General features: G+C 44.8%; 1 protein-coding gene across 1 annotated transcript in view; it reads left to right on the top strand.

Moving 5' to 3' along the window:
• Positions 1–20,503, top strand: part of LOC126088433 (neurotrimin-like) — a 124,404-nt gene that overhangs the window by 70,274 nt on the left and 33,627 nt on the right. The window contains exon 6 of the mRNA XM_049906575.1: positions 19,849–19,983. Coding sequence (XP_049762532.1) covers positions 19,849–19,983 — 135 coding nt within the window. The remainder of the gene's footprint in view (positions 1–19,848; positions 19,984–20,503) is intronic.

Genomic DNA, 20,503 nt, shown 5'->3' with positions numbered 1-20,503 from the left:
AGTTCATTTTTCAGCTTAATAACGAATACAGATCAGAGGCGAAGTTACGTCATGACTCCTGTAATAAGCAGAATCAAATAAAAGATGAAATTCAATAATTAACACTTCTCAGTACTCTTGTTGTAGTTGCATGTATCGAAACGTTAGTTATCACAGAACACTCTGTCATACCGCATAATGTTGAGACTGACAACTGTAGCGTTCTGAGGGTCTGTATCCTTCTGATCAATAATGTAATGAGGAATATCAAATTTTGTGTTCTGTTATCTAGTAATGGTAATCCAGTGAATTACTTACCAGTACTTGAAGAAATGTGGTAACTAAAAAGTTGTAAGTGTTTTAGCGGAGGCGTTCCCGTAATTTTTATACCGAATCATTGTACTCACTTCTTTTAAATAAAGTCCTCAACCTACAACACAGAACATACATAATAAGGTATTTCTAAGGAAGGGAGTCACACAGTATCTCAATTAACTGGCAGCTAGTAGTTGTAACGTTAGAGGAAATACGCGCTTTAAATCAATACAACATTAAACAACCGCATTTGCTCAATGCTGCCTATGAAATTCTCCATTATTTGACATGTATTGTTTGACGGCATTATTACTTGGCGCTTGAGTGTGATCGCATATAACAATAACTTGTTCCTTGATAGATTTTTAGAATCATTATCGAAATAATTGGAATGTTGATATTTGACACCGTCCATAGAATTTTTGTGACAAACAATATAAATCGCTTGTGGAGAGTTTTTCATGTATGGACGTAAGTAGTTATTATTTCCGTGTTCTCTACTTGTACTCTTTTGTGGACAATCCTGTATGCAATTAATTTTGATAAATTTGTTTAACGTACTGCCCGTTTTCTGCCTCAAATCAAAGTCTAGAAATCGCACATTCCACAACAGATCGGAATGTCTCAGGGATCACCTTCAGAATGCATTGCTCAATGTGTGCCTTCAGTTCGACTACGTTTGTAATCACAGCACTGAACGTAGAGTCTTTTAGATAATCCCACAGCCAAAAGTCACGCGTATTAAGATTAGGTGATTTGGACGGTCAGGCTGTAGGGAAACGACTGCTAATAATTTTAGCATTTCCAAAATTCCACTGCAGGATCTGTTTCACTGACTGTGAAATGTGCAGGAGAAGCCATCTTACATAAAAATTATCCTACCCACATATCCACGCTGTTGGAGAGATGAAATGACGTTGGTGCACAAAAGACTGTGATAGTGTTTAGCAGTGATGGTACAGACATAAGAACAGACAGGACCCATCTCTTAGAAAAATATGGTCCTACAATAAAAGATGCTGTCAACCCGGACCACACAGTTCCCTTTGGAAAATGACGTACGGCCCATATTCTGCAATTCTGTGTATTAACACGTCGTTGGAGATGGAAATGGGCTTCGTCTGTCCAGAGAATTTTCCATGGTGATTAATTATTCACTTATGTGCGAGCAAGAAATTCTAGAGCAAATGTTTCCCTTCTTGGCAGGTCAGCATGAAGCAACAACTGAACATGGATATTTTGTATTGATAACAATGTAAGATGCTTCGTAGAATTCTATGCGTCGTTCTCACAGATATGTCCAGACACTGGGCGATTCGCAGTGTACTGCATGTTTGCACGCCACCGCTCGAAAGCTGCTGCAATCCTGGACCACATCTACAGACGCCGGATAAATTGTTTTTCTCTCCCTGTCTTTTAGGATTCCGTTATCATTCTCTCCAGACCTTTGAAAGACATCGGATCAACACCTGTTTTCATATCCTTGAGTGTTCGCGAGCTAGAGGTCCACAGTCACGGTTCTTGCAGATGTGCTTTACTAGCAGCGCGTGATCCTGCATTGAGACGGTCACGCAGAGCGCCTCAGACGCAAGCAGCAACAGCTACGTACGCTGGGTCATTTATTTCGCGTATTCTGTCACTTACAGTGTTAAAATCGTTGTTACGTTTATTTTGTTTCCATAAACTTTCCCCCTGCTTCGACAATATTCAATTCAAATTAGACGCAATTCTGAGCAGTGACTCGTTTTTTGCAGCGTTTTTAAGCTGGAACGTAAGTTATAATCACTTCGTATAGTGTCAATTTTTAGGCAGTTATTTTTATCATGGACCTCTCTCCAAACCTCGATAAGGATAACAGGGCACGGTTTGCAATAATTTAGCACATGAAAGAAGATTTAACTGAATGATCGCTGCGTATCTTGTACTTTCACTCTCATCACCGCACCGAATGGATTGTAGACTGATAAAATCTTACCATATGACAGTCCCTCCGTGAAAGAGAGTAATCTACAAATACACTCCTGGAAATTGAAATACGAACACCGTGAATTCATTTCCCAGGAAGGGGAAACTTTATTGACACATTCCTGGGGTCAGATACATCACATGATCACACTGACAGAACCACAGGCACATAGACACAGGCAACAGAGCATGCACAATGTGTATATCCACCTTTCGCAGCAATGCAGGCTGCTATTCTCCCATGGAGACGATCGTAGAGATGCTGGATGTAGTCCTGTGGAACGGCTTGCCATGCCATTCCCACCTGGCGCCTCAGTTGGACCAGCGTTCGTGCTGGACGTGCAGACCGCGTGAGACGACGCTTCATCCAGTCCCAAACATGCTCAATGGGGGACAGATCCGGAGATCTTGCTGGCCAGGGTAGTTGACTTACACCTTCTAGAGCACGTTGGGTGGCACGGGATACATGCGGACGTGCATTGTCCTGTTGGAACAGCAAGTTCCCTTGCCGGTCTAGGAATGGTAGAACGATGGGTTCGATGACGGTTTGGATGTACCGTGCACTATTCAGTGTCCCCTCGACGATCACCAGTGGTGTACGGCCAGTGTAGGAGATCGCTCCCCACACCATGATGCCGGGTGTTGGCCCTGTGTGCCTCGGTCGTATGCAGTCCTGATTGTGACGCTCACCTGCACGGCGCCAAACACGCATACGACCATCATTGGCACCAAGGCAGAAGCGACTCTCATCGCTGAAGACGACACGTCTCCATTCGTCCCTCCATTCACGCCTGTCGCGCCACCACTGGAGGCGGGCTGCACGATGTTGGGGCATGAGCGGAAGACGGCCTAACGGTGTGCGGGACCGTAGCCCAGCTTCATGGAGACGGTTGCGAATGGTCCTCGCCGATACCCCAGGAGCAACAGTGTCCCTAATTTGCTGGGAAGTGGCGGTGCGGTCCCCTACGGCACTGCGTAGGATCCTACGGTCTTGGCGTGCATCCGTGCGTCGCTGCGGTCCGGTCCCAGGTCGACGGGCACGTGCACCTTCCGCCGACCACTGGCGACAACATCGATGTACTGTGGAGACCTCACGCCCCACGTGTTGAGCAATTCGGCGGTACGTCCACCCGGCCTCCCGCATGCCCACTATACGCCCTCGCTCAAATTCCGTCAACTGCACATACGGTTCACGTCCACGCTGTCGCGGCATGCTACCAGTGTTAAAGGCTGCGATGGAGCTCCGTATGCCACGGCAAACTGGCTGACACTGACGGCGGCGGTGCACAAATGCTGCGCAGCTAGCGCCATTCGACGGCCAACACCGCGGTTCCTGGTGTGTCCGCTGTGCCGTGCGTGTGATCATTGCTTGTACAACCCTCTCGCAGTGTCCGGAGCAAGTATGGTGGGTCTGACACACCGGTGTCAATGTGTTCTGTTTTCCATTTCCAGGAGTGTATTTTCGGTCGCCAGCTCTGAAGGAGCAATTTGACTTGAATATTCCAAAAGCTACTTTACTGTCACTGAAATGCAGATATTTTGCAGTTTTCGATCATTGAATCAAGATGGATACAACTGTGAGATTAAGATGTAGCTCAATGGTTACAATCTGTAAGATTTGTAGTTGCAAAAGGAAGGAAGACTGGGTTTAACGTCCCGTCGACATCGATGTCATTCGAGAAAGAGCACAATCTCGCAGTGTGTCATGGATGGGGAAGGAAATCGGCTGGCTTTTTCACAGGAATGGTTTCGGAATGTGCCTGGAGCGAGTTGGGGAAATCACGAAAAACCTGTATCTGGATGGCCTGGCGCGGGTTTGAGCTTTCGTCCTCTAAAATTCGAGGCCAGTGTGCTAACGACTGCGCCACCTTGCTACATGCAGCTACAAATTAATTAATATTAAACAACCAGCAAAAATGTGAAATTAATCTTAAGTCTAATATGAACTATTAAGTTAGCGATGCAAACAGTAAACTTAAGAGAAATACAAATAGGTTAAAACCTTTCTCAGAAACAACAACATTAGTTGAAATTACGGCAATCTTCGACTGTCATGATACTACAAAAATCACGAATGCCACAACCACACCAATTTCCACTCGGATTTATACAGCTGCAGCACACACGAAACATTAACGTCGCCAAACAAAACACAGCGACATCTGGACACCATGCTACCCTACCTATGATAGTCACTTTTTCTTTCTCTCCTCGCCTCTTGGCGCCAAGATCATCCACACAACATGAGCTGAAACCCCATAGTGTATACCTGACATTTGTATGAGCTTCCTCAACAGTTTAGATATTTCCAGATGTCCTCCAAATATTACAATCGTTACGACTACAATAAACGTTCACTGTTAATTTATTTAATCAATAAGTATTCATTCATTTTCTTTTAATAGGCAGCCAGAGAGATTTAATATAATTCGTAAAATCGGTAACTCAGGTACTGATTTTTGTGGTTACAGTTTAAGCAAAACATTTTATTAAATTTTTTACTCAAATTTAAACTCTTACATTACAACCTCCATTAGTTTTTGATGTGTTGGCAGAATAGCCAACACCGTGTTGCTAGAGGAGGCCAAAATGCACGCATTTACGCTCACGCAGACTGACGTGAGGTCTGGAACAGGACAATGTAATTAATATAGCCAATAAGGTACGTTGCTACTGGAATACTTAACTTTAATCCATAATTGGTGTACATCGCTCTTGACGGCACATTAATAACAATCTCAATATAAACTGGTAATGGCGTCTTGCTAGGTCGTAGCAAATGACGTAGCTGAAGACTATGCTAACTATCGTCTCGGCAAATGAGAGCGTAGTTTGTCAGTATAGCATCGCTAGCAAAGTCGTCTGTACAACTGGGGCGAGTGCTAGGACGTCTCTCTAGACCTGCCGTGTGGCAGCGCTCGGTCTGCAATTACTGACAGTGGCGACACGCGGGTCCGACGTATACTAATGGACCGCGGCCGATTTATAGCCTACCACCTAGCAAGTGTGGTGTCTGGCGGTGACACCACAGTTTTAGTAGTGTGTAAATTCCTTTGTTTGTGAGACGAGTGACGCTGAACGTGCCAAGCAAGTCTGACCGCGGTGGTAAACATGTTACCACCCGTTATCCGCTCGCTTTCCTGCAAACAATGAGCAATAGTGCATTTAACTGCATCTAAGTTATTTTTGACCTGAATCTTTTATGCTCAGAGCTTTTTAACGGTAAGGAAATGTAATATTAGAAACGTAGAGAAGAGCTCTGTGTAAAAATCCAGTGGACTTCTGTTGCCATAGAATTTAACTGCCTATCGTGCAGCAAAATGAAATATAAACAGTGTCATGTAACTTTGGTGTTCGAACCGCATGCTCGTCCCATTATAGGAAATATTCCTCGTCTTCCCTTGACCAACAAAGTGAGTGGTAAAGAAACGATCTATCAGCTATGGTCGATTTCTTGAAGCGAAATACTGGAATTTTATTTCTCGTTGTGCCAATGATGTCAATATTGTGTTCTTAGTTATCACTAGGAAGTACGTGAGGTGATGCTGTGCGCACTCAGTGATTTCGTGGAAACGGAACATGGCATTTGCGTACCTACAAAACTTTAATTTTTATATTTTTTAATTCAGTACTTACTAATTTTTTTACAACACCCTTTCTCTCAGACGTTACATATGATGTGAAATCAGCACAACTTGCGTTTATTCAAATAAAATTGTTTATGATGTGAAGATGTCAGGGATGTTTCCTGTCTTCTGACATTCTGACATTTCACGCTTTCAGCTTTCCCGTTTCCAGTCTACAACAGTTTGTGCCACAACCCGGACTGCTTTAGGGGTGCGGTATAGGCTGTCACGCCATTGGGTGTTATACAACTCCAAGTTGTCAGCATTCCCGCAGTAAATGTCTTTTCTGACACGACCATCCTTTCCGTCATCCAAGTAGCATAAAACGAACCAGATGGCGCGACTCGCATTCAACAGGACTGTTATTCAAATTCCGATCATCTATCCGGGTTTAAGTTTCCCGTAGTTTTATAAAACTGCAAAACAAACGCCAGTAATGTCAGTTTGAAAAGGACGCGCCGATTTCCTTCCCTATTCAGAACGAATATTTCACTTTTCTGCGGACTGTGCTCTGGGTGGAACTTCTTGATAGATTAAAATTTTGTGCCGAACCGAGACTCGAAACCCTGATTTATCTTTTTTTACGTGTAACTGCGCTACCAACTGAGCTTCCAAAGCACTACTTACGAAACCTCCTCAGAGCTGTAGTACCGTCAGTACCCCATTTCATTTTGGAAACCTCTCTCCGGCTATAGGTAAGTCATGTCTCTGCTGTGTCCTTTCTTTCAGCAGTGCTAATCCCTCAAGTTTCACAATAGAACTTCCGTGAAGTTTGTTAGGCGGGATATGAGATACTGGCAGCAATAAAGCTCTGAGGCGGGGCCGCGCGTCGTGTGTGAGTAGCTCTCTTGGCAGAGCACTTGGCAAAGAAGGGCAAAGGTCCTCCATGTTCGAGTCCCAGTACAATACACACTATTAATCTGCCGGGAAACATCCATCCCCATCCTTCCACAGTCAGAGATTCTGTTTCGTCTCTATTCACTTCGTCATTGAGGAAATGTGGAACACTAAGCTGTGTTCCTTTGAGGGAAAGAAATTGAGCCAGCTTATCACGAATATGTACAGGGCTATTACAAATGATTGAAGCGATTTCATAAATTCACTGTAGCTCCATTCATTGACATATGGTCACGACACACTACAGATACGTAGAAAAACTCATAAAGTTTTGTTCGGCTGAAGCCGCACTTCAGGTTTCTGCCGCCAGAGCGCTCGAGAGCGCAGTGAGACAAAATGGCGACAGGAGCCGAGAAAGCGTATGTCGTGCTTGAAATGCACTCACATCAGTCAGTCATAACAGTGCAACGACACTTCAGCACGAAGTTCAACAAAGATCCACCAACTGCTAACTCCATTCGGCGATGGTATGCGCAGTTTAAAGCTTGTGGATCCCTCTGTAAGGAGAAATCAACGGGTCGGCCTGCAGTGAGCGAAGAAAAGGTTGAACGCGTGCGGGCAAGTTACACGCGTAGCCCGCGGAAGTCGACGAATAAAGCAAACTGGGAGCTAAACGTACCACAGCCGACGGTTTGGAAAATCTTACGGAAAAGGCTAAAGCAGAAGCCTTACCGTTTACAATTGCTACAAGCCCTGACACCCGATGACAAAGTCAAACGCTGTGAATTTTCGGTGCGGTTGCAACAGCTCATGGAAGAGGATGCGTTCAGTGCGAAACTTGTTTTCAGTAATGAAGCAACATTTTTTCTTAATGGTGAAGTGAACAGACACAGTGTGCGAATCTGGGCGGTAGAGAATCCTCACGCATTCGTGCAGCAAATTCGCATTTCACCAAAAGTTAACGTGTTTTGTGCAATCTCACGGTTTAAAGTTTACGGCCCCTTTTTCTTCTGCGAAAAAAACGTTACAGGACACGTGTATCTGGACATGCTGGAAAATTGGCTCACGCTACAACTGGAGACCGACAGCGCCGACTTCATCTTTCAACAGGATGGTTCTCCACCGCACTTCCATCATGATGTTCGGCATTTCTTAAACAGGAGATTGGAAAACCGATGGATCGGTCGTGGTGGAGATCATGATCAGCAATTCATGTCATGGCCTCCATGCTCTCCCGACTTAACCCCATGCGATTTCTTTCTGTGGGGTTATGTGAAAGATTCAGTGTTTAAACCTCCTCTACCAAGAAACGTGCCAGAACTGCGAGCTCGCATCAACGATGCTTTCGAACTCATTGATGGGGACATGCTGCGTCGAGTGTGGGAGGAACTTGATTATCGGCTTGATGTCTGCCGAATCACTAAAGGGGCATATATCGAACATTTGTGAATGCCTAAAAAAACTTTTTGAGTTTTTGTATGTGTGTGCAAAGCATTGTGAAAATATCTCAAATAATAAAGTTATTGTAGAGCTGTGAAATCGCTTCAATCATTTGTAATAACCCTGTACCATGTAAGTTGCATCATTCAGAGGTGGTGGGTACAAGTATTGACAATTGCATCAAAACTCTGGATACCAGAACACGGCAGATGGTCCTCACCATATTATGGTTTCTTACAGTTTAATTCTCTTATGTTGCAACAGCATTACATTTACAACAGTGAACGATAATTAAATTTACGTAAGAACAGCGTGAGGTACCATTATAGAAATTCTGAAAAATGATTCAGAATCTTCCCATTAGATTCATGTCCATAAAAAACAGAATACCTTGAACGACTAGACATAGGACGTTCATATTTACAGGACTTGTACGTTAGTTTGTCCTACAGACGCATGTGTCCCGTTGCCTAGTAGGCACAGAGTCCGCCATAGGCCCTGATGACTTGTTCCATGCGTAAGGCGCGAATGTCGTCTTGTGGTCTACACCATCCATGCTGCATTGGCTCAAATGGCTCTGAGCACTATGGGACTTAACATCTGAGGTCATCAGTCCCCTAGGCTTAGAGCTACATAAATCTACCTAACCTAAGGACATCAAACACATCCATGCCCGAGGCAGGATTCAACCTGCGACCGTAGCAGCAGCACGTTTCCGGACTCAAGCGCCTAGAACCGCTCGGCCACACTGGCTGGCCATGCTGCATTCACCTGGTTCCAAAGTTCATCCGTGGTAGTTGGCACTGGGTCACATCGCAGCACCGGTCGTTTCACTATATCACACATTTTTATTGGCAACAATTCTGGCGGGAAAGGGCAAAATTCTGACATCCTGTGTCACCAAGAAGGAAGAAGGCACGTGTTGGTGCAGCAACATTTGGTCGTGCATTTTCTTGCTGAAAAGTAGCTACTGGGGTGTTGTGCAGAAAGGATATGGCTATGGGTCACAGTGCCCTGGGCAGGTGCCACCTGTGATTTTTGGTTTACCCAGTAACGCACCACACCACAACGCCTTCAGGTGGTGCTGTATGTCTTGTGCAAATGCAGGCACTGTGATGCCGCTCCCACTGTCTGCGGCGAAACAAAATGCCCCAGTCATTTTCAATTAAACAGAATCTGGATTCGTCCCAAAAAACAATCTTTCGCGATTTCGGTCCCAGTGACCTCTTTCTATACACCACTGCCGTCTGCACATTCGTGAAAGGTAGGCAGAGAAGTGGACGACGCGCACGTAATCCATGCCGAAATAAACGGAGACAGACTATCACCCGGATAGTGTGCGTTGTATTACACTGTTGCGCCATAGCCGAGGAGGACGCAGGTCTGTCCTGCAATGGTATTCGGATGTGGTATCGTCATTTTCTACGGCCTTCCTTTAACCATTCGGCACACACCCCTTGCACTGCCGAAACATTCCGTCCCACACGAGCAGCAATTTCCCGGTTGTATGCATCACATTCTCTCATGACAATAACGCGCCTCTTTCAAACTCATTGATTTGACGGTACGGTTCGCGCACCCGTCTTCGAGGCATCCTGCACGTCTGCTCAAGTCACACTGATCCATTACCTTCGTTTTACAGCGACAGGAAATTTGTGACACAAATTGACTGAAGGAAGGGATAGTTTGAATGGACATATCCTGAGATATTATTGACTATTCAGTTCGGCAATTTCTAGAAGTGTGCCCGCATCTCGTGGTCGTGAGGTAGCGTTCTCGCTTCCCACGCCCTGGTTCCCGGGTTCGATTCCCGGAGGGGTCAGGGATTTTCTCTGCCTCGTGATGGCTGGGTGTTGTGTGCTGTCCTTAGGTTAGTTAGGTTTAAGTAGTTCTAAGTTCTAGGGGACTTATGACTACAGCAGTTGAGTCCCATAGTGCTCGGAGCCATTTGAACCATTTTTTTCTAGAAGCTAGAAGTGTGTGTGTATGTGTTTGTGGGAGGGGGGGGAGGGGAGGTAGAACTGAATGAGGAGACCATCGCGTGAATACAGTAAACAGGTTCAAATGAATGTATGTTGTAGTAGTTATGTAGAGATGAAGAGGATGACACAAGTTGGACTGGCGTCGGGAGCGGCTTGAAACCAGTCTTCAGACTGGAGACCACAACAATAACTGCAACCACAAGCACCGTACAGAATGAGCTGCTACTGAGGCATGACAGCTGAAGAGCGTACCTAACTGGGTATTGCTTCCCGTACGAACTCATAGCCGTCTTTTGTGTGACTTTCCCGAACGTAGTCGTAAACAGCACACATTTATTCCTTCCGGGTCGGGTGACAGTGGACAGCGCACCTACTATTCCGTTGTGTCATCAATAGCGAGAATTGTTCGTACCACATATTTTTCCTCGGTGATTTAAGGAGGTGTCTGAACCAGGCAGAGAAGCCGAGAGCGTTATCCCACTTCGCACATCGGGCGACTAGGTTGTACTATTAGTTCCGCCTCTACCGTAGCGCTGCGTATTTTCCTCGTGTCCGTTTAGTGTCGTGTTGGTCTCCGCGCGCGTCGCATCGCTGGTTGTCGGCTAGTGTTTGGTGTCCGTGAGGCCCTTTCTGTCGCGGCGTCGTCTCGCGCCGTGATGTCCACCATGGTTCCCATGAAAATTCCGCGTACAGGTACTGCCAGCTTCACCTTCGACAAATCCACGCGTCACGTCCAGCCCAGTTCTTTGGAGATACATGACTGGTTAGTCGATACAATTAAAATCACTACTGATCAGGTGCATACTGCATATTTTGACAGCGAATTATATGTGTTTTTTGTTAAGTTTCTTCACCCGCTCCAGGTTGATAGGATACTTTCTCGTTACGGTTCCCAGGTACCCTTTACGCACCGTGATGGTTCCACAAGTATGGTTATCTCGGCAAATGCAGAAGTGATGTATACGAATGTCCGAGTGTTTAACCTTCCGTCTGAGGTAGACGACTGTTATCTGAGGCCCGGTTTGCTTCCTTGTGAGGAAATACGTCGTATTCGAAAGGAACGCTGGTCTGCTCAGCACCGCTTACAGGTCTATAGTGGTGTTCGGTCGGTGGAAATGGTGGTCAAAAAACATACTCCTTCTCATCTACAGACATGTCGTTATAGGGTCCATATTACGTACAGTGGCCAAGAAGGAACATGTTGTTATTGTAATCAAACCGGTCATTTCCGTACTGACTGTCCGCGGCGTGTGGTGGTATTAAAACCTACATACGAACAGCGCAAAAAATTGACTTTAGCTGATCTTCTCCCGCAGGGATCTCAGACTGAATCGCTCCCTGTTACTGAGGGACGCAGTGATCCGTTGACCGACATCGCCCGTGACTTTCCCGCGCTGTCCTTGCATAGGGATGTTGAGGCCGTTAATCCCGATGTGCCCGCCATGATTTCTAACAACAAGCGTCGCCGAACACAGGCTGATGCGACTGGTGAACCTCCCCTGTTGGCTCGCCCTTCCGATGGGCTTCCAGTAAAGGACCCTCCTCCGTCCGAAATCGTGGATGACGACGCCGCAGGCGCTTTCACGCCTGTGCGGAAGATACCTGACACCATATCTGGCGTTGTTCGTGTTGTCGAAGCCGCCCCTTCCGAGACGGCCGTGAAGGAACCTGCTCCCGGTTCCCACGTGTCGGCTCCGGTTCTATCGGACACTTCTCCTGTCGACTCTGTTTCCCATCCCCATTCTGCAACTTCTGTCGCCCCGTCTGGGTCACAGCTTTTTCCCATGAAACAAATTATTGATTCTCAAGAGTCAGTGGATTCCGTTGTTATTCACCAAGCGTACCTCCGTGAACCCATGTCTGCGGACGAGTGGGATGAAGAGGGCTCTCCCTCACAATGTGAAACGGACTACCTACATGTTGCTCCGACCCGACCGAACGAGGCAGCGTCGGCGCCGCGGAGCCGGAGTAGAATCCGTAAACAGCCACAGAGAGCCGCATCACGACCGAAGAAAAAGCAGTGGGAAGATGAGGGTTCTGTTTCGTAGTTCTTCCTTCTCTGGTTCAGCGATTGATTCTCGTATGGTTACTTGTATGTTGCTCCGTCAACTGATGGGTCTCTACCGTTCTTTTTTCTGGTTTGAAGGTCCATGCAAGCATACACATTTCTTACTCTAACTATTAACTTAATATGTTCTGAGCTTCGGCTCGCCGCTTTGCGACAGTTTATATATCTGGGGCAGATGTTGTTTTTTTAGAGGACGTCTTATTCGACCAGTTTTCCATTCCTGGGTTCCCCGCTTTTTTTAATGTAGCTTCCGAACTTTCTACGGGCACTGTCTTGTTTTATGGGGAAGGCATTCCGTTGATGGATTTCGAAGTACTCGACAGTGGAAGGGGGATCGGGAGCACGTTTTGTGATCTCAGTTTACTCCTTCTTTATGCCCCTTCTGGCACAGGTAGTACTACTAAACGTTTGAGTTGCTACAAAGAAGACATCATCTACCTGCTTCGTAAATCCCCGACAAAAATTATCTTAGGTGGGAACTTTAATTGTGTTCTATGGCCGGTGGCTCAGTCTCTTAATTTTAATTTCAGTGTGTGCAGTTGGTCCCGGCGGAGGTTCGAGTCCTCCCTCGGGCATGGGTGTGTGTGTGTGTGTTTGTCCTTAGGATAGTTTAGGTTAAGTAGTGTGTAAGCTTAGGAACTGATAACCTTAGCAGTTAAGTTCCATAGGATTTCACTCACATTTGAACATTTTTTTTGTAATTTCAGTGAAGAACTCGACGACCTGATGCGCTCCTTGCGCCTGCGTGACGTGTAGATATCTCGCTGTCCTACACTTGCGCGACGTACATACTATACTCCCACGCCTAGCAGTCGCCTCGATCGCTTTTACCTTTTCCTTATGTGGGCAACATCTGGATGTTCATGAGATACCAGCCTGTTTTACTGATCATTGCGCCGTAGCCGTCACGTTTAATTACGAGCAGCAACCGGTAATATTGTTTTGTCCTCCCTGAATGCTCAATATAACCCATATGCAGATACCTCTCTTGGTGTCGTCCTGGAGGACGTATGGGTTCGTTGTTCTCGTACTATGGACCGGTGCTCGTCTGTTGTGGCATGGTGGACACTGCATGCTAAACCACAAATCCGTAGGTCTCTCATGCGTCTTGGAGCTGTGAAGGTGGCAGACGGTTGGCGAACGCAAGAATTTTACTACTCACTCTTACGTCAACTGTACGACAGTGCTACGCATGCTCCCCTACGGGTTGCTGATATGCAGTGCATCAAAGGCAACTTGCTGCAGCTCAAACGCATTCAAATGGAGGGACTGCGGACGAGATCTCAACCACGTTCCCTTTTACTAGACGAATTGAATCACTATACCACCTAGTCCGTTTACGGGCTCGCCGGAAATGTGTGTGTCTTGTTTCCCTCACAACCGCTGACGGCCGCATGTTCACCTCTCACCGTGGCATTTCCAACTTTATTTACACTGATCTGTACGATAATCATGTCCCGGCTGAAAACTCTCTCGACGACTTTACATCCTTGCTGTATCGTGTCGTCACTCCTCAATTTACTGACGGCTTTCTGCGTCCCTTTCACAAGGATGATATATATGATGTTGTTACAGAATCTCAGACGCGCAGGTCGCCTGGATTAGACGGTATTTCTAAGGAGTTTTATGTTCAATTTTGGCCACTAATTGGTGACACCTTAACATCAATGGTAAATGAATAGATGCGGGAGTCTCACTTTCTGCTCCTTTGCAGGATGGGAAACTGGTCCTACTCCCGAAATCCACAGGTCGGTCTGCGATTGATTCTCTCCGTCCTATTACTATCCTTAACGTCGATTATAAAATTGTCGCTCGAGCAATTAATATCCGTCTCTCTAAGCTGCTCGATGCCATTAGTGCCGCCCACCAAAGCTGTGTGCCTGGACGCACGATACTGACTTCTGTTCTCGAATGTCGCGATGTAATTTCGGTGGTGGCTGCCGCTAATATCCCAAGGGCTTTGCTTTTTCTTGATTTCCAAAAGTCGTTTGATCGTATCATCCATAACTTTTTAACGAGAGTTCTCATCGCTGGCGGCTTTAATAATGATGCTCGAAGATCTTAACTCGCCTTTTTGTCGGTATCAGTGTCTCGGCGACTGTGAACGGTCACCGCACCCCCGGATATCGATCCGACGGGGTTTACCCCATGGAAGCCCCTTATCCATGTAACTGATTGTCTTGTTCTTTGAGCCCTTACTTCCCCGCCTCGCCATGCAGTTACGTGGCTGGATTGTATTGGGGGAGCTTTTTTCGGTCCGTGCATACGCCGCTGTCGTTATGATTTTAGAACGACATGTCGAGGACATACCCAGGCTTAAGGATACTTTGGATTCGTTTTGTCGTCTTGCTGGTGCTCGCTTTAATGATAGTAAATGCACGTTCCTACCATTGAGAGGCTTAGATCATGTCGTCATTCCTCGGGCGACGGTCGTCAATCGCCACAAGGCCTTAGGGATCTTAGTGGATCGCAGTCCGATTAAAATGGCGATACTAAATTGGCGTGAGGATACTAGTCGTGTTCACGGGGAGATCCTTGAACATGAACACCGTTTCCTTAGCCTCCTTCACAAGGTACAGGTTTTGGAGAATTATGTCTTCAGTGAAGTGTATTACGTTGCGCAGGTCTTCCCGCGATGATGGCCTGCAGACTGAAACAACTGTCTGGTCGATTCCTGTGGCGCCACCGTATCTTTCGCGTCCGGTAGGAAGTCGTGACCAGGTCCCGAAAGCTTGGAGGATTGGGTCTTTCCGATATCAAAATGAAGACATCCATCATATTTGTCCGCCCAATGTTTTAACCCGTACGCGGGCTCCTCATTCAGTTACCTCTCGTGTACTTTCCCGCCTCCAGCCGGTCAGTCTGATCCCTCCTGTTGAAGTTGGACGAATTAATACTTAATTTCTAACTATCGGTATCCTAGATGCTGATATACTTTCTATGACGCATATTACTACCAGCATGTTATCACCCTGTTGGAGTGCACCATGTCCCTTTTCTTCAGTTGAACTTGCTTCCCCGTCAACGTCCAGGAAAACGGTCTGGTCTCGTCTTAGTCTTCCTATAGTTCTGATGGAGATTGCTTCAACGTGGTATAAGGTCATTCACCATCTGATACCTACTTGCGATCGTCTTTTTCGTATTGACCTTCGTCCGACTGATCAGTGTGAGGAATGTCACCAAGCTGACACCTTATTCACAGGCTTGTTGCTTGCGGACGGGACCATTGGCTCTGGGTGCGCCGTCAATTAGCTTTTCTTACTCGAGGGCCTGAAATCGCTTTCCCAGACGACATTTTCCTACATCCAGATATATCCTTTCTTCCTCAGACGAAACCGAACACGATCGTCTGGCTCTTGGGTTACTATGTTCACTATGTCGTTGAAGGCGGGAATGACCCAGATCCCCGCGTTTTTCACCATTATCTGACAACCGCACATTGGAAATGGCGGCGGTTGCCACGATACCGAACGCTTTTCGCGAATATGCTTTTTCTTGTGTTTAACCTTCAGGGTGTTGGTTAAGTTCCCCTATGATCCCTGTTTCTTCCCTGAGCTTGAGTCCCCTCCATTGTAGCTTCATTTTGTCACTTTCTCTCTTCCAGCTGTAAATGTAAAATTGACAAGAAGGGTGGGATAATGGGTTAGAAAAAAAAGCGCTGCTTCCTGGGCTTGGGTAGGCGCGCCGGCCCCGGATCGAATCCGCCCGGCGGATTAATGAGGAGGTCCGGTGTGCCGTCCAGCCTGGATGTGGTTTTTAGGCGGTTTTCCACATCCCTTAGGTGAATACCGGGCTGGTCCCCATGTCCCGCTTCAGTTAAACGACTTTCGGACATTTGAAACACATTCGCACTATTTCATGACTTAAGCAGACAGTTGGGGTACATTATCTCCGTCCCCGGAGGATATGGGGTGGCGACAGGAAGGACATCTGGCCACTCCTTCGAAGTTAACCAAGCCAAACCAGTATTTACAAACCAGAGCCCGCAGGTCAGGATAAATGCTTGGAAAGAGAGAGATTTAAGAAGGTGTCTGCTTGGTTGGCTGGCAGAGGTCTGGCACCTGTGTGCTGGCATCTACTGTTTTGTTTTTCTAGATGCATGCCGCACGACCCACACCACCATACTAAGCCAAAAACCGCTATCAATTTTCACATATTTGTTTGGAAACTAAAAGCATGCATACTTTCTCTGAATACCAGTTAGAAAGAGATTAAATTTCTTCGATCTCGAAAGAATATCCCTTCTATGAGTACAGAAATCTCGGAGCGTTGCAGATAGATGGAAATAATCATGCACTCATGTAAGTATAAGTAGAAAAACTTGTACTTCTATTTTTTAATAAAGATTAGAAGAGAATGTACTAAGGTGCAGTGTACTCACTGGATTTCAAACATTGTGCACCGTTGTCCTTTCGGACACAGACACAGATCGGCCATACCCGACAGCTAATGCAACAAAATTATTTTGAAGTTCCTACAATGGTAATTTTGCGCTAAACTGAAGAATTATCGGCCATTTATCCACTAAAATGTTCAAGGATTTTAGCGAGTCGCTTCAAGTAATACTGTTTTTTGCAGATTTTTTGCCTTCTTCAGGTCTTGGGATCTTGAGGATTTAAAGGTAAATAATGTCCACATATTCTATGGAACGATTTATTTATTTATGTGTACTCGATACTGCCCAAGATTGGTCTGTAAAAAAGAGTGACAGCTCTAGATAGCTGTCCAGTGATGTAGAGTATGGTCACCGTAATAACACTCAAGGTATCTCCATAATGACGCATGTCACATGAACTCTTTGTTCTTATGTTGTCTGTTAGCTCCTGTGGCTAGCATACACAAGAAGTACAATGAAGCAAGTCAGTACAGATTTTAAAATACCTAAAATTAAATAATTATATTCGGAAAATAACGTAACTATATCTATAGTTCAATAATTATTTGCCACATTCTAACATACGTTAATAATATTATTACTCGTAACTGACAGGGACTCATTAAGCCATCACTACAGAGGTGAACGTTATAAAGAATATAATGCATTTAAAATTTTTTTCAATACCAATCATACTTGTATATTGTGGGGCGAAAAAACGCGAGTAATTCAAACTGGAGAGTACTCAGTGATATTCTCAGTCATTATAGATTATTAAATTCACGTTTATTATATTTTCAGTTTTAGCAATACCAACGGTAATTAAATACTGCATTGCGACAATACGCGAGTAATTCAAGTTGGAGAATACTCTGTGATATTTTCACGTGTTGTAGATTATTAAAATAACACAAAAGAAATAACTAAATACTCATTCAAATGTACTTAACAGTAACATAATATGAAGAAATGGGCTTAAAAACTATGTTTTAAAGTTTACAAAAATCGTAAAAATTATTAGTTTCATTAAAAGGCTAGGCAAATGTTTGTTAGGTGCTTTGTCCTTAAAGTTGATTATTTCAATGTTATTGTGTGGCTGTAATATTGTACAAAGGGAATTCGCTGTCTAGAAGGGTTTATAAATAATAATCTTTTTTATGTAATTATATAAAGACAATAATTATAATGTCGAACTGCGATGCAATATAAATAAACACAGTGGGCTTGAGCAATGCATCTAGGAAGACAGTTTTCCATTCAAATATTTGGAACAAATGTCAAGGTTTGGGAAGAACGCACATGAAGGCAACAATTATTTGTATAGGCGAGAATGGGCTGGAACAAGGTACATTAACATTTTTATTCCATTTATTTAACATGATCACATTAGCGCTTTTAGACTGTCTTCAATCAGGACAAACGTTTATACATACTAACCTTTTTTATCAAAATGTAATTATATAAAGGCAATAATTAAAATGTCGCATATTGTGATGCTATATAAATAAACCCAATTTTATTTTTCTCAGACCAAATTATACCATTTTTCATTCTCATTGTGTACAGTAACCTCGCAAAACATTCTTTTTTCTGGAAATATGTCGCATTAAACACTCAATTTTTAAATCTGTACAACGTAATTTTGTGTGCGGTTATGGTTAAAATGGATTTCATCGATGGGAGAGCTAACACGTCGAATCAACAATGACAAAATTGATCCATCACTTCATAGACTCCTGCTGGAATTGCCCAGGTCTTTCGGAATGCACAGTGGATGTGAATGGATGCAGATAATCAGACAGGATGTTTACGTACGTGTCACCTGTCAGAATCGTATCGGGACGTATCAGGAGTCCCATATCACTCCAACCGCACACGCCCCACACCATTACAAAGCCTCCACCAGCTTGAACTATCCCCTGATGACATGCACCGTCCATGGACTCATAAGGTTGTCTACATATCCAAACACGTCCATTCACTCGACACTATTTGAAATGAGACTAGCTCAATCAGACAACATGTTTCCAGTCAACAACAGTCCAATATCGTTGTTGAGGCGCCCAGGCGAGGCAGAAAGCTTCGTGTCGTGCAGTCATCAAGGATACTCGAGTGGGCCATCGGCTCCGAAAGCCTATATCGGTGATGTTTCATTGACTCGTTCGCACGCTGACACTTGTTGCGTGCCTAGCACTGAAATCTGCAACAGTTTGCGGAGGGGTAGAAGGATTGCACCTCTGTCACGTTGAACGACTCTCTTCAGTCGCCGTTGGTCCCGTGCTTGTAGGATCTTTTCCGGCCGCAGCGATGTCGGAGATTTGATGTTTTACCGGATTCCTCATACTCGTATGCACGGTACACTCGTGAAATAGTCGAAAGGAAAAATCCCCACTTCATCGCTATCTCGGAGATGCTGTATCCTATCGCTCGTACGCCGGGTATAATACCACGTTCAAACTCACTTAAATCTTGATAACCTGCCACTGTAGCAGCAGTAACCGATCTAACAACTGCACCAGGCACTTGTCTTATGTAGACGTTGCCGACCGCAGCGACGTCTTCTGCCTGATTAAATGTCTCTGTATTTGAATACTCATGCCTATACCAGCTTCTTTAGTGCTTCAGTGTATAAGGAGATCTGTAATTATGGTTTCTAATTCACCGTTCATGCGATAAGAATAAATGTAGTGAGCTGATAACTAGTCACTGGCTGGGAGAGTAAAAGTTTACGTCAGAGAGTTTTCCATTTAAATATTTGGAAGAAACATTAAAATTTTGGAAAGAACGGACATGTAGGCAACACTCATTTGTATAGGCGAGAATGGGGCTGGCGTAAGCCATTATGAGTGTCGATAATGATGCAGGGCTTTGTTCACACATCAGATTGGTTGGTATTTTGTACTTCTAGGCAATAGACAGATCAGTTTTGGATGGGGCTTGTCGTCATCACACTGTATCCCATGCATGTGAGGATGTCGATGTACGTGTGCAAAGCTGACGGTACAGAGAAAGTTTACAGGTGTAGAGAAACAGAGACACTAAGCTATGGGAGTCCTTATTGACGGGTTAGAAGTTATGGTCACTGACATTTTGTGCATACATATGGTGGAGATTACACAGAAAAGGAATCTGATAATCAGTTTACAATTGTAACTAATTACAGTGAGCCTTAGTTGAGAAACAGGATTATTTGTTGCCTGTAAAGACAAATATATTTTACTTTAGCTTTGGAGACGCAGTTTTGATTTGTTTGTTTTCCAGGTGGCGACGGACAACGGCCTGATGTCGCACTACTTCAACCTGCACGTGACGGTGCCAACAGCGTTCATCCTGGGCAACGGGGAATACCACATCGGCGAGGGCAGCACCATCTCTCTCGTCTGCATAATCGAAAATGTACGTTGACGCAGTGTTCTTTAGGTTGACTTTTATAGTTCAAAATTCTGTTTCGTAAAAGAAATTAAGTAAACATGTTAACAGCTAAAATTATTTGCTGTAGCCTACTGTCACAAATTCTATTTTGTGTACCGACCGCAAGTTTGGTACCAAGTACCATCGTCAGGCTATCCCTGACGCTCGATCATAGTGTTCCCTTTCCAAATATGAGTGCGAGTGTGTGATACACCTGCTCGGGAAGAGAGCTGAGGAATGGCCTGGTGGTGGTGCTTGGCACCAAAACCTGTAGCCAGTAGGCATAATAAAAATTACGACTAGAACAAATAATTTGTTTGATTGTGTTGGTCGCTGTTACAATCGACAGTGTACTGCAACAATGTCATATTTTAACAGTTTTCAACAAAATTGGTTGTTCTGATCATACAATTTTGTGAATACCCATGAGACGAAAAGAGTTTTTGTCGTAGTAGCTCCTTATGAACATTAATTACCGAATTGGTTTGGACTTTCGCCTTGAGAA

This window comes from Schistocerca cancellata, chromosome 6 (genome assembly GCF_023864275.1).
Source record: "Schistocerca cancellata isolate TAMUIC-IGC-003103 chromosome 6, iqSchCanc2.1, whole genome shotgun sequence".
Lineage (NCBI taxonomy): Eukaryota > Metazoa > Arthropoda > Insecta > Orthoptera > Acrididae > Schistocerca > Schistocerca cancellata.
Note: the sequence above shows the minus strand (reverse complement) of the source record. Positions and strands in the feature narration are given on the sequence as shown.